The 16,752-nt window shown below is 47.1% G+C and overlaps 1 protein-coding gene across 1 annotated transcript; it reads right to left on the reverse strand.

Moving 5' to 3' along the window:
• Positions 1 to 2,942: 2,942 nt before the first annotated feature.
• VPS25 (vacuolar protein sorting 25 homolog) lies at positions 2,943 to 9,775 on the reverse strand. Its single transcript, XM_028703345.2, has 6 exons — positions 9,467 to 9,775; positions 7,669 to 7,814; positions 6,353 to 6,406; positions 5,208 to 5,296; positions 4,229 to 4,304; positions 2,943 to 3,503 (listed from the first exon to the last, which is right to left on the reverse strand). The coding sequence occupies exons 1-6, from the start codon at positions 9,763 to 9,765 to the stop codon at positions 3,391 to 3,393; spliced, it is 777 nt and encodes a 258-aa protein (XP_028559178.2). The 5' UTR covers positions 9,766 to 9,775; the 3' UTR covers positions 2,943 to 3,390.
• Between the last annotated feature and the right edge of the window lie 6,977 nt (positions 9,776 to 16,752).

The following is a 16,752-nucleotide window of genomic DNA, read 5'->3' on the forward strand; positions in this document are numbered from 1 at the left end:
AAAGAACAAATGGCTAATCCTAGTCCAGAGCCTAAACAGAAGGGTTGCAGTGTAGTCCTAACCACCCCTTATGTGTCAAGCCTGACAAAGGATTCTGGAGAATTCAAAAGACTACATACAACTTTGCGATGTTCTGCTTAGCCTAATAAAGGTGTCGCGTTAATATGGTTTCTGGATTTTCCTTATGGGATAACATGGCTGCCATTTTATTTTTTTTAAAGGTCTCCATATTCTTCCTCAGTGGGCCAGGAGCCTGACGTGACAATCCTGAGACAAGATTTCAACACCAGAAAATATGGGTAGGCAAACTAAGGCCCGGGGGCTGGATCCAGCCCAATAGCCTTCTAAATCCGGCCTGCGGACGGTCTGGGAATCAGCGTGTTTTTACATGAGTAGAATGTGTCCTTTTATTTAAGATGCATCTCTGGGGTATTTGTGGGGCATAGGAATTTGTTCATTCCCCCCCCCCTTCAAAATATAGTCCAGCCCCCCCCCCTCAAACTCTGAGGGACAGTGGACTGGCCCCCTGCTAGAAAAGTTTGCTGACTCCTGCCATAAGAGGATGCCATGAAATTGAAACAGGGCATTTTGACAGACACAGTGGCTCAGCAAGTTAGACCTCCTTGGTCTGTCAGTTGATTCTTCTCCCTGGCTTGTCAGTTAATTCTTTTCCTGATACTGACCTGGCGGGACGCATGGCTGCAAGTAGCTGCAAGCAGCCCAGGAAGCATGCAATCGACTCAGTTCTGGGAACACTTTGAAATGGCCTGACAAGGACTTCTTGGAACAAAGTATGCCTTGGGATCCTCCCTGGGCAGAACTCCATACCAGCCAAGATAATGTTATTTCCCATGTTCCTTTTTGTGTGTGCTTTTAAGCCACTGGTTTGCAATCAATTTTACTTTTAAAAGACCAAAATGTGCCTTGCGATTTCCCTCGCCACCTGCCCGTATCAGATTGCAAATACCCTAATCCTATTTGGGTTCCTTTCATAAGAGAGTTTTAAAGCGTTCTTGTGGCCAGAACAGTCTTGACGCCAGCACATTAGCAGGTTTCTGAGCTTTCGGATTAGCAAAATGGATGGGGTGCAGCGCATGGGGTTAGCGAAATCTTGGTGGCACCTTGCGCTTATCCCTTGGCAGGCTCACAGAGCCACAAAGATGATCATGCCAAAATACGAGGCCCAGAAAGCTTCTCTGCATGGCAGAAATTGGGAGCCGTAGACAACAGACTGTCGACAATAGCCACAGTTGAACCAGAGGTATTCCAAGTGTCAGTCACTCTTACCTTTCTGTCGCCAGGTAGAGATACCTGATATAGTGGTACCTTGGTTCCCGAACTTAATCCGTTCTGGGAGTCCGTTCGACTCCCAAAACCGTTCGAAAACCAAGGCGCAGCTTCCGATTGGCTGCGGGAGCTTCCTGCACTCAAGCGGAAGCCTTGTCGGACGTTCGGCTTCCAAAAAACATTCGCAAACCAGAACACTTACTTCCGGGTTTGTGGCGTTCAGGTGCCGATTTGTTCGATAACTAAGCCGTTCGGGAACCAAGGCTCCACTGTACTGGGAGGCTGGCTGCTCACTGATGTACTTTTATTTTATTTTCCACGGAACTGAATGGCAAGAAATGTAAAGGCGGACCCCACTGGGCTAGGAGCCAAACATGTCCCCAGCAACCAGCAATACCTAGGGCAGGTATTATTCCACATCTGAGATACAGTTCGTTTTCTTTCTCCCCGAACTAAAAAGGTTCTGAATCTCTGGAATTCAAAAGGTTCAAAGTTGCGCAGGGCAGCAATCGGTGACCTCGTTCAGATGGGGGCAAGATGATCTCCTTCGTTCCTGAGACAGCATTTACTCGGGTTGTTGGAGCGGAAGGCAAAGTTGGCCCCGCTCCAGTGGAATCAAGTGCGACCCTATACTTCTGGTCCATAAATGCGAATGACTGCCTGCCTGCCTGTCACACACTCAGGAAGGAGAACGAGAAGCAGAACACAGACTCTGAAAACTTATTAAATCTGCTCCCCGCAACCCAGCCACAGCAAATTTGCTAGCAAAGTTATGTTACTTTGAAGGCTCTTCAGTACCTATTTGGCAGCCAAGCCCCAAGCCCTTAGCAGAATTGCTGGAAAGGACGCGGGTGGCGCTGTGGGTAAAACCTCAGCGCCTAGGACTTGCCGATTGCATGGTCGGCGGTTCGAATCCCCGTGGCGGGGTGCGCTCCCGCTGCTCGGTCCCAGCGCCTGCCAACCTAGCAGTTTGAAAGCAGCCCCGGGTGCAAGTAGATAAATAGGGACCGCTTACCAGCGGGAAGGTAAACGGCGTTCCGTGTGCTGCGCTGGCTCGCCAGATGCAGCTTGTCACACTGGCCACGTGACCCGGAAGTGTCTGCGGACAGCGCTGGCTCCCGGCCTATAGAGTGAGATGAGCGCACAACCCTAGAGTCTGGCAAGACTGGCCCTTACGGGCAGGGGTACCTTTACCTTTACAGTTATTGTTTCTCTGATTTCATGGGATTGATAAACATGACAGAGAAAGACAAAAAAAAGTTTTTTTGAAATTCTCACAAGTGTCATATCATATCACTCTCAAGGTGTTGCTGGCCAGCAATCTGAGAAAACACACCTTACCGTTTTGGATGATGAAACTAGTCTGGATAACAAGACGGCTTGCTGACTCCTGGGTAATGTCTTGCAGCCCCTCTAATCCTTGTGATGGATTAGAAACAGGGGAGACGTAAGGCAGACGCAGTTTCACGTTGCCAGGAGGGCAATATTGCTCTGGCTTTTTCGAGAGAGGGAAGTCCTCAAATGCACCAGCAGGAGGCTGGTGTGAGGCTAAAAAATGAAAAGAGGTGATGCGAGTCACGAGGTGGCGAGAGAATAAAGACATGAACTACCCCAGGGGAACAACACACGCATACAGAGACACAAGCACACAGGACTAGTCTTGTAAATAGTGTGGTTTAATTTTGCCTAAAGTCCTCAATGCCTTATCCTGCTGTGGATAGCCCAGTCTGCATGGCCTCCCGCCCTGCTGGAGGGAGACTACTAGGTTTTTGATCCCAACTTTGTGGCTCACAGCTGCAAGCGGCAGGGTCCGTGGTGTGTCCTGCACTGGGGAGGCCAAACCCAAAGAGCCCACACCTGCTTCGTGTCAGCTGCACCCCGCCAAGGCTCTGGTCCTCTACAAATCTATTCAGAGCATCTTCAGAACACCACAACCCCTCAAAAGGGACAGAAGCAGCAGAGGGGAAGGAACCCGGAGTCGGGCGCCGAGCCGCCAAGACAACACGTTGCCGCTTTGGCCTTTGACGCAAGGAAACAGAGAAGCCCTTCAACCCAAAAAACACTTTTGCCCAGTCAGACCGGAAAGCCAGAGGAGAAGGTCGATTAGAAGAACTTGACGCCCCGCCCGTCATCCAGGGTGATGATTTCTGCCTTGTGTTCCTGTTGCAGAGCTTGCAGAGCACGGAGAAGCATGGATTCTTCCAAGCCATGGAACTCTAGGAGAGGAGGAAACGGCCTCGGTTGAGGGATCTGGCAACCACACATAAAAGCTTCCACAAGATAAGCGGCAATCGCTACATCTGGTGGTAGAGAGTTCCACAGTGTAACCATGCACTGGGTCGAGAAATTCTGTCACTGGATGAATCTGGGTTCTAGTATTATGAGAAACAAAGGTTTCCCTCTTTTTATCCACACTGTGCATAATGCAGCCTTACTCACCTTTCCCCCCCCCCTAAACTAGAAAAACTAGGGACACGGGTGGCACTGTGGGTTAAACCACAGAGCCTAGGACTTGCTGACCAGAAGGTCGGCGGTTCAAATCTCTGTGACAGGGTGAGCTCCCGTTGCTCGATCCCTGCTCCTGCCAACCTAGCAGTTCGAAAGCACCTCAAAGTGCAAGTAGATAAATAGGTACCGCTCTGGTGGGAAGGTAAACGGCGTTTCTGTGCGCTGCTCTGGTTCGCCAGAAGCGGCTTAGTCATGCTGGCCATATGACTCGGAAGCTGTACGCCGGCTCCCTTGGCCAATAAAGCGAGATGAGTGCCGAACCCCAGAGTAGGTCATGACTGGACCTAATGGTCAGGGGTCCCTTTACCTTTTACCTAGAAAAACCCAAAGGTTGTAGATTTTCCTCCTACAGGAGTTGCTCCAACCACTTGATCATTTGGGTTGCCCGTTTCTACACTACAATGCAAAATCCGCCAGGTGCAAGCAAAGCTACCTTCATTCTCTGTGTCATCGCCATTGGACAGCTCATACAACGTGAAAACTGAGTTGGTCAACCCATTCTTTGACACCTGGGAACAGAAGAGGGAGGGGGGAAAGAGAATGTTAAAACTCTGACCCACATTTATCAGTTTTCCAGTCTCAGATCAATTAAGTCAATAAAAACGAAGAAAAATGTTAAACACAGCTTTTCGTAAAAGGAAAAAAAATCAGTAGTAGAGCACCAAAGAACAGCAACAAAAATAAGAGAAGAGAAAAAACAAACACACACAGTTTGAGCAATGTATCAGAAGGCCTTCGACATTTGGCACTAGAATAGACGTCAGGCAAGCCTCCTCAAGGAGAACATTTGAGTTGCGGGTTGCCTGCATTGAGAAGGCCTCTCTCCAAACACCATTCGCGCAACCTTCAGAGGCAGGCAGGTTCATGCAAGAGATGGCATGTTTTCAGTTCCCAACGCGTGCGTGGCTTCAAAGATAAAAACAGCAGCATTTTAAAAACTGTGTTCAGAAACAGACCAGCAGCCCATGAAGAAATGAGGTATTATTATTGGAAAACAAAAATCAAAACCAAACATAGATGCCGTGGTTAATTTCCTTCTCAAAGACCGCATCTCTGGAAGCCTTTTTCTTACTTTTCAAGCTCTGCAAAGCCGTTCATCAAGATTCAACGCAAGCGATCTGCTTGGGCCGTTGGGCATTTTGTGCTTCCATGACTGCACTGCACAAGCACAGAATTTGCATATCAGGCAAGGAAAAAATGTCCCGAGAATCTCAGTTTTCACTGGGAAAAATAACAGCAACCTTCTAGCCCTTAACACTGTGGGGGGTGGGCAGAATGCCTGGTGAAACTTCAGAATGTGGGAAGGGAGGAAGGAGCCGATTCAAGCATACAGTACCTCCATGACCTTAACCAATGGCTTTCAGGAGCATCATTAACCAATATGGGTTACACAGTCCAGAACCTGCTCTTACCCACTGGTAGATGAGCTTGCCCCATTCTTCCGGACGCCGCCACATGATCAGAAAGCTAGATTTGTTCTTGTCAAGCCATTCAAGATTCCCTGGAATGAAGCAGAAGAGTTTGGATTTGATATCCCGCTTTAACACTACCCTAAGGAGTCTCAAAGCGGCTAACATTCTCCTTTTACCTTCCTCCCCCACAACAAACACTCTGTGAGGTGAGTGGGGCTGAGAGACTTCAGAGAAGTGGGACTAACCCAAGGTCACCCAGCAGCTGCATGTGGAGGAACGGGGAATCGAACCTGGTTCACCAGATTACGAGTCATCTGCTCTTAACCACTACACCACACTGGCTCTCACATAACATCAGGGCCCACTTGTACTTAGAAAACAGATACTGAATCTCTCCTGTGCAACAAGTTGATTCCTCATCCTCTAACAAAGCAACCCGGCTTTTGAGTCTGTGCACAAAAACATTAATGCTGTGATTTTAGTCACACTTACTCGGAAGTGAATTTCACTGAAATTGATGAGAATTGCCGCCAAATAAACATGTTTGGGATTAGGGATTTATATGACCCTCAAGTTCCATACAACCATTTTCACAGCATTATACACAGTGGCAGTTTTCCCCCATCCTGACACCAAACAGAGAACGATACCACCAGATATTTCAGCTTGAAGTGTATCTTTAAAAGTTAAACACCACAGACTTTCTGATTTCAGGAAATTTCCATCTTTTTTCGGGGGGGGGGGAAAGCATTTTTTGTTCATTTCAGAATACTGACTTAAAACGTCTCCTGATGATTGTATACCCATTTTTATATTCAGCTGAAATGCTCACACATCTCAACATTTCAGAAGCAGGTGAATCTGGAGTTCTCAAAACTTCTGTTGCCATTTCAAAATCGCATCATTTTATCCCTGTTATCAGTGAAGGCTGGTTGCTTTCTTTATCCCCAATTGGGATAAAAAGGAAGTTCAAATTGTCTTACGAGCAGAGAAGTTCCATTTGCCGACCCACCTTTACTTCTGTAAGGAAGATGCTTTTGTTTTCCATGCCAGCTGTTAGCCCCCGCCTGGCATTTTAAAATGAGAACTGGATTAAAACAGTAAATGCAAAAGTTAACTCAAAACCAACACAAACCAGAACCCACCTTTTTTCCTGAGTTCTTCTAACACCACAATGATGGATTCCAATGGGAGCTTTCCTGTTTCACAGTTAAGGAAACAGTCACTTGGCACAGGATAGGAAAAGGGTATACAGAAGTCGAGAAAATAATACAAAGTAAGACAAACTCAACGTAGGACAACTAAAGGAACCTGAAAGGTCATGGTCTCAGAATTCAGGGTTTTTTTACTCGAATCAGATCCACTGAAATTAATGAACCAGTTAGTCATGTTTATTAAATTCAATGACTGTGCTTGGAGCAAAAAGGTGAAGCATTCTAGTTTCTCAAGGAGATGGCTCTTCTCTTTGCTGCAGCAACGCAGCAGATATGGTAACTTGCCCATCAAACCAAGCATGCAACCAACCCAACTCAGAATTTGGTCACTGAACTGGAAGGGGTTTAAATGACATTAACTCAACCCTTTGCTTGAAAGGCAGGACTATTCACCAACCTCTCAACAGATCCACTAAGGCAATCCCAAACATGTGCAGAAGGCAGAGCAAATAGCTTGAGACGATTCAAGTAATTAAGTTCCATGTTGCAGGGGAGGAAAACTACGCAGAAGTTTGATTCCGCCTTGAATTTACATTGCAAAATTGGCTTCCTAATACTGTGCCGAGTAAGAAAACCCATCATCAACACAGCACAAAAGCAAACAAAGGTAGGTCATTGCTGAAAAACAACCACCTATTTTATAGTAAGAGTAAAATTGTTGCATTGTACTTTTTAATGAAATAAAGTGGCAGGGTTGGGCAGAAAGTTCATTTCGCAGAACTCAAGAAGAGAGATATTCTGTGTAGCTGAAATGTATTCTGATACAATTCACCCACCAGGAAATGTCAGCTACTGTCATCTAAGTCCCTCTGTTTTTAATAGATCCAACAGGGCAACTAATATTTTGAGGACATCTGCTCAACAGTAACCCAGACTGCAATACAGAGGGATGACATTTCAAAGAAAAATGAGTATAAAAAAAAGTTTGGGAAGCAAAAACTTATCTTCTGCTCAGCAAAACTAAAAAGGCTAAAAGAGAACTCACATGCTGTTCTGGCCCAAGATGAGGATAGAGCTGCTGACCTAGAAAAAAGCATTTGTTTAAAAATGCAAAGTCATTCTGTGTGCTTTTCCTTGTTCTGCAACCCGACGAACAATTGCTGCAAGCCTGAACTGCTTCCAAGCCTGAACTGTGAACTGTTCTTCCATGACAGCAGCCAGCACTTTCATCTAAAGAAACAGCAGAATTCCTTTGCCTGCTCACCAGGGTAGGTAAGGCAGCTACAGGCTAGGGGGAGGAAGGATACGCTGCAGTTTCCAGTTGTTGAACAGTGGGCTCTCCTGCGCCTCTGCGACAGTCATGGTGTAGAGCTTGTTGAGGCGGCAGTAGGAAAGCGCTAAGGAACACCAAGCCGTCAGCTGCTTCTGCCTCGTGTCCACATTGGGCTGCAACCTAAACGCAATCACAGGGACAGCTATAGCTCCGTTCATTTCAGAAATCCAGCTAAGCTAGTTCCAAAACAGAATCAAGAATTAGAAACTTCCCATCTCCTGTCAGAAAACCCTGGTGGTGATGATGATGATGTTCTGGGCCCAGCCGCGTGACTCGGGAGAGCTCAGAGCCCCTTGACTGAAGCAACCGCTGCTTCTTCCCCTGAACTGGCCAACAGATGTGCTTCTCATGAAAAATAGGGACAATGGCCGCCGAGACCATATAACACCGGTCCTGAAGGACCTCCATTGGCTCCCAGTACGTTTCCGAGCACAATTCAAATTGTTGGTACTGACCTTTAAAGCGCTAAACTGCCCAGTATACCTAAAGGAGCATCTCCACCCCCTTTTTAAGGTAAATTCCCTTATTCCGAATAGGATTTCTCGCAAGAAAAGGGAAAAGTTGACAGCTATGCTCCACCTCCATTGTTCAGCCTGGACACTGAGGTCCAGCTCTAAGGGCCTTCTGGTGATTCCCTTCCTGCAAGAAATGAGATTACAGGGAACCAGACAGAGGGCGTTCTTGGTAGTGGCGCCCACCCTGTGGAACGCCCTCCTGTCAGATGTCAAGGAAATAAACAACTATCTGACTTTTAGAAGATATCTGAAGGCAGCCCTGCTTAGGGAAGTTTTTAAGGTTTGATGTTTTATCGTGTTTTTAATATTCTGTTGGGAGCCACCCAGAGTGGCTGGGGAAACCCAGCCAGATGGGTGGGGTATAAATAATATATTATTACAATCATACCTCGGGTTAGAATAGCTTCAGGTTGAGCGTTTTCAGGTTGTGTTCCGTGGTGAACGGGTTACTTCCGGGTTTCGCCGCTTGTGCATGTGCACTCAAAACGATGTCATGCGCATGTGCAGAAGCGGCGAATCACAACCCGCGCAAGTGCAGATGTGGGTTACGTTCTGCTCAGGATGGGAATGGGCTCCGGAACGGATCCCGTTTGCATCCAGAGGTACCACTGTATTATTATTATTATTATTATTATTATTAACAATTAAGAGCAGCAAGGACTGGCAAGAATGAAAAAAAAAATGCTTTTGGGCCTGCTTCCCTTTGGGCCAGGCAACTACCTTAATAATAATAATAATAATAATAATAATAATAATAATAATAATATTTTATTTATACCCCGCCCTCCCCAGCCAAGGCTGGGCTCAGGGCGGCTAACAACCAATAATAAAAACAAGTTGATTGGAATGCAACTTAAAAAACAATACAACATTAAAACATCAGTGTTGTAGTTGGGTGTCAAAGGGCATCAGCTGGAAAACGAAAACAAAAAGCGGCCAAGCACCAAACGGGGCGCCCTGAGCAGCAGGAGCAGCTGTGGGCCTTAGACTCACAGAACCTCAGAGTTTGGAAGGGGACCCCCAGGGTCATCTAGCCCAACCCGCAACTAGATCCTTCACGACTCGTGCCCAGCTGGGGTTCCTGCATTGCAGGGGTTGGACTAGATGACCCTGGGGGTCCCCTTCCAACTCTGCGGTTCCGTGTTCCGACGGGCTGCTTTAGAGGGTGCGCTCCCTCCCCCCCCCCCCGGACTAAGGGGGCTGGCGGCCTCGAGCGCGGGGCCGAGGAGGGGTCAGGAGGGGCGCCGGGGGACTCACGTGAAGAAGGGCGGGAAACTGTACTGCCAGGGCCACTCGAAACTCATCATCGCCTCTGGGGCGGAGCAGCGCTTCCGTCTCCCAGCGCCAACTCTCGGTCCGTCCCGAAGAGGCTCCCCCCGCGCCCCGCGAGCGCCACACAAAGGTTCCGGGCAGAAGCCTGGGCGAAGTTCCCCGCCTCGCGCGCCCATAGAGCTACGCGGCCCGCGAGAGCCGTGCGCCCTCTTCCGCCGCGGAGGGTTGCCGGGCTGTGGCAGCCGCTCGTATTTTGCTGTTGTTGTTGTTGCCGCTATCCGCATGGTTTAAATACTGTGTTGTTATTATTATTATTATTTAATTATTTATTTCGCAAAAAATTAAAAAGCCTCTTGATCGTTTCTCTCTCTCTCTCTCTCTCTCTGTGTATATATAATGTGTGTGTGTGTGTGTGTGTGTGTGTATATATATATATATGTGTGTGTGTGTGTGTGTGTGTGTGTGTATATATATATATATATATATGTGTGTGTGTGTGTGTGTGTGTGTATATATATATATATATATATGTGTGTGTGTGTGTATATATATATATATGTGTGTGTGTGTGTGTGTGTGTACACGCAGACACACAATCAAGATATACACACAAAACACACACACACAAAATCAAGAGGCTTTTTAAGTTAGTTTTATATACACACACAAATGCACACACACACACATACAGAGTGCTTTTTCTGGGGGTACACATACCCCTAAACATCAAAATGAGAGTGCCCCTAAACTTTTTTTAGAAAGAAAAAACATTCTCTCTCTCTCTCTCTGTGTGTGTGTTTACATTCTCTCTCTCTCTCTCGGCTTTTTAAATTTATATAAGATGATTTGAGGTGACTATATATATATATATATATATATATATACACACACACACATACAAAAGAGTAAAATCGAAAACACTTTCACGACTTTGAAAAAACATGCAAAAGTTTTTTGCACCTCGGCTTTCTAAGTTTCTGGGTAGTAAAGGCAAAGGGACCCCTGACCATTAGGTCCAGTCGTGACCGACTCTGGGGTTGCGGCGCTCATCTCGCTTTATTGGCCGAGGGAGCCGGCGTACAGCTTCCAGGTCATGTGGCCAGCATGACTAAGCCGCTTCTGGCGAACCAGAGCAACGCACGGAAACGCCGTTTACCTTCCCGCCAGAGCTGGTACCTATTTATCTACTTGCACTTTGACGTGCTTTCGAACTGCTAGGTGGGCAGGAGCAGGGACCGAGCAACCCCGTCGAAACGCTGACCTTCTGATCAGCAAGTCCTAGGCTCTGTGGTTTAACCTGCGTCCCATGTTTCTGGGTAGGTTTTTTCTAAAAAGGAATGTTTTTTGGTTTCGCCCCCAGCAAGCGCTGAAAGGAGTGAAGTTGAAGGCGCCTGCTTGATGTCAAATAGGCAGGGAGTTCCAAAGGCCAGGCACTGCCACACTAAACCGTCAAATGTGGGACGGGTATTTGTAGTAGTGCCAATTCTGACGACCGGTTGATAAATATAGCAGCCGATATATAAAAACTAGGTAGGTAGATAGAGTTAAGATAGAGGAGGAAAAGAAAAGCAAAGATCTAAACAAGATTAAAGGAAAGGATTTGCTGAACCTAGATTAGAAATTGGAATACAGAAAGGGAAGGTATGAGGAAGTCGGGGAAGTAAGGTTTTAGAAAATAAGGGAATGAAATTATACTTTTTTTTTGTGCATGTTTGTATTGTTGCTTTGTTTTGTTTTTACATAATCTGTGAAAATTTAATAAATATCTATTAAAAAAAAAGAAGATAGAGTTCCTGTCAGGGGAAAAGGCAGGGTATTATTTTCATCATCATTATTGATCATAATTGATCATAATAATTGATCATAATAATAACTCTCATTAGCTGTGGCAGCTTGCAAGTCTATGGAGCACAGTTTTTAAGAGGCGAGTGGCCGCTGAATTTGGGTTTGGAAGTTGTCTGGAGAGCTTTAGGTTGGACCATTCCTGCAACCGTGTGTATTTTGATGTGGATTGCACACACAAAAAATTATTGATAAGAAATACACTGAAAAACAAAAATAAGCAACTCTTAGCAGTGCACACCTCTAAGTTTGTGAATATACTTAAGGTAGATATGTAAGGAGGCCCATTTATAATTATATTTTGGGGATGATGCATGTTCATATGTTGCTGCCTTGTTTTATACTTTATGCATGCCCCGTGACCATATTATAAAGTAATTGTGTTCTGTGTTAGGGTTGCCATATCTCCAAAAGTGTAAATCGGGACAGATTTATTTATTTATTTTACCCAAAGTTGTTTAGTTGTTGTTATAGGGGAACCTTTTTTTTTATAGTAAAAGCTACAATAATTTTTGAGCTTTGGAGCTATTTTAAGGCATTTTCAGCACTATTTATACCCCTGTTGCTAGTTTTCCAGGACATTTGCCCGATTTTCGAAGAATAATCCAGGACGCCGTTTTCAGAGGCATATTCCAGGGCATGTCCTGGAAAATCGGGATGCATGGCAGCCCTATCTATAAATCAACCACAGATTTCTTTTTTTGCTTTCCAATGTATGTATTTCTTATCAATAAAAAAATTTGGCGTGGTGCGAGCAAAATGTTATACTGATTTAAAAAAAAAAAGAAAAAGAAAATTTTCAAGTTGCTTCGGAAATATGCAGAATTTAAGACTGGGAAAATGAGAAACGGAGAGAAACAGAATAGGCAGGTCCTTCCTGTCCCTGTTCATAGCTGTATGGGTGGGGAAAAGGACAATTCCTTTGATCCTTTTTTTCGCCCAATGCACGGGACAAATGAGAGATTGTGCTTGTTATATCTTCAGTGGTCTGTATTCGCCTGAGCTTGAGTCTGGACTAAGGCTTCTGAGCTCCTGTGTTCTGATTCGATACATGATGTCCAATCACAGAACATTTCAGGATTTGGGCCTCTGCTATTGGCCCTTGAACTCTGAGTCATGATTCGCAGCTTGGAAGTTTAGACAGCCAACCACGTTAGGAGTGGGAGTGGCCCAGGCTTTCAGGAATGTATATAAGCAGTTGCTTTGCCCCTGTTTCCCAGTTATGTAGTTCAAGAAAGCCACTTCCGACCTCGGGAGGAGGTGGTGTTGCGGACTTCATCCCCCCAAGGTGCGCGGAGGCTGGCTTCCAGCCCCGCGTGATCTGGGCAATCCTCGGCCGCGTCATCCCCGGGCCAGCAAATCGGCAAGCATGGCCGGGAATATCCCTCTTTGGCCACTCAGCTGCTTTGGTTTTCGTCATTGAACTGAGGACCGTCGCTACCCCTCTCTTTTCTGCTTTTCTGTTTGCTCGTTCTCCCCAAACCTGCGCCGCTACACAGAGCTGAAATCACTCTCGGGACCACGGTCTAGGTTGCTTTTGCTCTTGGAAACGCTGGGTTCTCTTGTCGGCGAGTGTCTGGAGAGAACTCGCAATCTTAGCCTTTTGTTTTGCCGGAGCTTAGCTTGAGCCGGATTGCAGAGAGGATCGGCGTGCGCGCCAGAGGGGAGAAAGTGCTCTTTGTAACTCCAGCTGGTTACACACTGCGGTTGTGGGGCTGTGGAGCGCGCGAACTGCCACCCCTTTGCATAGCTGTCAAGCGTCCCTTATTTGGAGGGACAGTCCCTTATCCCAGCGCCATGTCCCACTGCTGTCCCTTATTGATGATGTCCCTTAAATTCCCCGGGTTTCAAAGGAAGCAGCTCCTCTCCCTCCCTCCCTGCCAGCCAGGGAGGAGGGAGGCTCCAAGTGTGTTGCTTGGCTGCCCGCCCCGCCCCCCTCCAGCCTCCTCTCGGGCCCTTCCGCCGCCATCCTCCTCACGGCTGCCCAACTGAGCGGCTCTGCCTGGGACCTCCCCTCTGCCCATCGCTGCCGCTCCCGCTAGGCCGTAGTGCAGCTACGCCGCCGAAGGACCCGTATGAGATGGGCAGCCTGGCATGGCCTGTGAATTGATGAGGAGCCTTGAGAGGAGAGCGAGGGCAACCATAGAGAAAGCAGTTCAGAGAGGAGGAAGAGGAAGAGGAGGAGGCGGAGGCGCGGGCAGGTGTTCCAAGGGCTACACGGGAAGGACCGCAAGCGCTTCTCCCATAGATTTGTAGTGGTAGACTAGCATAGATGGTCTGATCTGTGGGTGCTATTTCCCTCCCTCCTCCCGCCCCACCTGATGGAATTGAGAGCTGTGGATGGAGCACGAGAGAAAAGATACAGAACTGCAGCAGCATCTTCGTAGCTTGGACTTCGTTTTGCGCGGAAAGTGGTTGCTGCTTGTAGTTATTTAATTGCAGTGTTTCATCGGCTGGTGTCTTGAGCAGCAACCTCTGGAAACGAAGGGCTAAAAACCGGCGCTGCTCTCCAAAATTATCTGGTCCCTTTTAACTTCGTATTTCAGCTGGCTGACTAAAATCCCTCATTTTGGCTGCTGGTCCCTTATTTTCAAATCTGTAAGTTGACAGCTATGCCTTTGATTTTCCCTTGGGCCCGAAAGAAGCAGCTCACAGCATGGGGCTGAGAGCCGCCAAATCGCTGCACATGGACCATCCTAGATTGTCGGTAACGTAGCCAGGCTGGTGGGTGTTGCTGTCAAAGGGGTTCTCAGCAGATAGCGGAGAGCGGGTCGTGTAGTCTGTATTCAGCCAGTAGAGGGTTCCTTGCCTTGCCCCCCCTTTCCTGAAATTCACTCAGCACGCGGCTCTCAACCCCCCCCCCCACGCATAGCTGTCAACTTACAGGTTTGAAAATAAGGGACCAGCAGCCTCGAAAATAAGGGATCAGCAGCCAAAATAAGGGATCGACAATTCCTTTGATAAAATACGTATTTTGTTGTGTGCAAATGGCTTTAGATACCTATTAGGTCCATAAATTACCATATAGCATATATTCAACACAAAAAAACAGCAACAATTTGTTGTTGACAAAGCACAGCTGGACATAGAAAGGGCCTCAATACCTTCAGTAGCTTATTTAAGAGACATCATCAATTAGGGACAGCAGCGGGACATGGCGCTGGGATAAGGGACTGTCCCGCCAAATAAGGGACGCTTGACAGCTATGACCCCACGTGCATCGGTTATCACGGCTGGGGTGGCCGGTAGATGTTTTGGTGCTTGGCCCCTTCCCTGATACTCGCCTCACAAGGGGGCTTCCTTTTCCTTGTTTAAACTGGTTATTAGGACTAGGGTGCTGAGGGAGCAGTTTGTAGTGGCTTTTCGGATTCGCATTGGTATGGGTATTGTTATGTAGATTTTTTGGGGGTGGGAGGAGTGCCATCACCTCCCCCGGATATTGAAGGGTAGTCCGGTAAAGGATTCCGGGGGGCGTGGCCCCGTCTGAAGCCTATGGAGGTCAGGGCCCAAGGCATGCCCCTGAGCGGTGACCCCGGGGAGTGCCTAGTTCAGGGGTCTGCAACCCGCGGCTCCGGAGCCGCATGTGGCTCTTTTACACCTTTGCCGCGGCTCCGGGGCGGATACTAGCGAGGGGAGGAAGCACATTGTGCGCCCCGACACTCCCCACTGTGGCGGGCGCTGTACTGGCTGTGACGTCGCATGGGGGCGGTGCGTGCGTTAGTCACGCACCGTCCCGACGTCACCTTCCCGCCCGCTGTCAGATCGCGGCTCCGGAGATATATTTGTTTTAAACGTCGCAATGGTTTTGTGGCTCCCAGTTTTTTTTTCTTCGGAAACGGGTCCAAGTGGCTCTTTTTGTCTTAAAGGTTGCAGACCCCTGGCCTAGTTGATGTGCATCAGTGGGGCTCCCCCTGCTGGTGTTAACCCTTTCCGGGGTTTGCCTTCAGGCAAACAGGCTGAAGCCAGATAGTCGATAGAACCAATGCCTAAGCCAATACTGCTCATCACCTGTAACCAATAAAGTTGTGGCCAAATTATAGCCCATTAACCTAAAATAACGGTGTACTGTGTCTTTATTCCTACTGGTGGGAGGCAGGAGCTCACCACGCAAAGGTTCTTGCTTTTCTCACTGTGTCTTGCCTAGTGGGAACGCACCTACACTTCAGTGCTGTTTATGTGGCCTGGCCTGGCCTGGCCGGCACATGCACTGTACATGAGGGAGAGGGGAATTAACCTCATGTGCACTGAGGGTGTTTTGGGGGGGATATTTTTAAAGAAACTGTTCTTCTAGAATCTCTCTGGCTGAGTAACAGGAAGCCTCAGAGACATCAACCGCTGCCAAGAGACTAAGCAAGTAGCCCCTAATTATTATTATTATTATTATTATTATTATTATTATTATTATTATTATTTTATTTTATCATTCATACCCCACCCATCTGGCCAGGTAGCCCACAATAAAAAGGATTTTATATACAGTGGTACCTCGGGTTACATACGCTTCAGGTTACATACGCTTCAGGTTACAGACTCGGCTAACCCAAAAATAGTACCTCGGGTTAAGAACTTTGCTTCAGGATGAGAACAGAAATCGTGTTCCGGTGGCACAGCAGCAGCAGGAGGCGCCATTAGCTAAAGTGGTGCTTCAGGTTAAGAACAGTTTCAGGTTAAGAATGGATCTCCGGAACGAATTAGGTACTTAACCTGAGGTACCACTGTATAAAAAAACAAAACAGTCCTCATGCATTTACAATCCGGGAAAATAGCGCTCATAATCAGTTACTGCTACTACTATGACTGTTGTTATTATTTTTTAAAAGAATGAGGAAGCTGTATTTCAATCCAGCAATTAAATAGGTTTTTCCAGTGTCAGGGCTGAGGACAGCTTGTTCTGGAAGGAAACGAGCAATTTCCCGAAGCAATTAATTCAGAGGCTGCCAGTGCAAAGAGTCTCAAGCAGGAACTGGTTTAGATAACATCCAACACACCCATAGGCTTTTTTTCTTTTCTTTTTAAAATAAAAGCACAAGCAAATTATTTACAACTGTTAACAAAAGTCAAAAGCTCTCCTGTCTTTCTGAAGGGGCTGCTTCGGTTGCTTGCTTCCTCTTCCCTACCATCAGCAGTGCCTCACCTCTCCAAAAGTGATGCCAATTAGTTTCCAGGCCCGATGCAAAGTGCTGCTTTTGACCTATAAACGGCTAAGGACTGCAATACAGTGGTACCTCGGGTTGCAGACGCTTCAGGTTACAGACGCTTCAAGTTACAGACTCCGTTAACCCAGAAATATTACCTCGGGATAAGAACTTTACCTCAGGATGAGAACAGAAATTGTGCTCCGGCGGCGTGGCAGCAGCAGGAGGCCACATTAGCTAGAGTGGTACCTCAGGTTAAGAACAGTTTCACATTAAGAACGGGCCTCCAGAATG

The sequence above is a fragment of the Podarcis muralis genome, chromosome 13 (genome assembly GCF_964188315.1).
Source record: "Podarcis muralis chromosome 13, rPodMur119.hap1.1, whole genome shotgun sequence".
NCBI classification, from domain to species: domain Eukaryota; kingdom Metazoa; phylum Chordata; class Lepidosauria; order Squamata; family Lacertidae; genus Podarcis; species Podarcis muralis.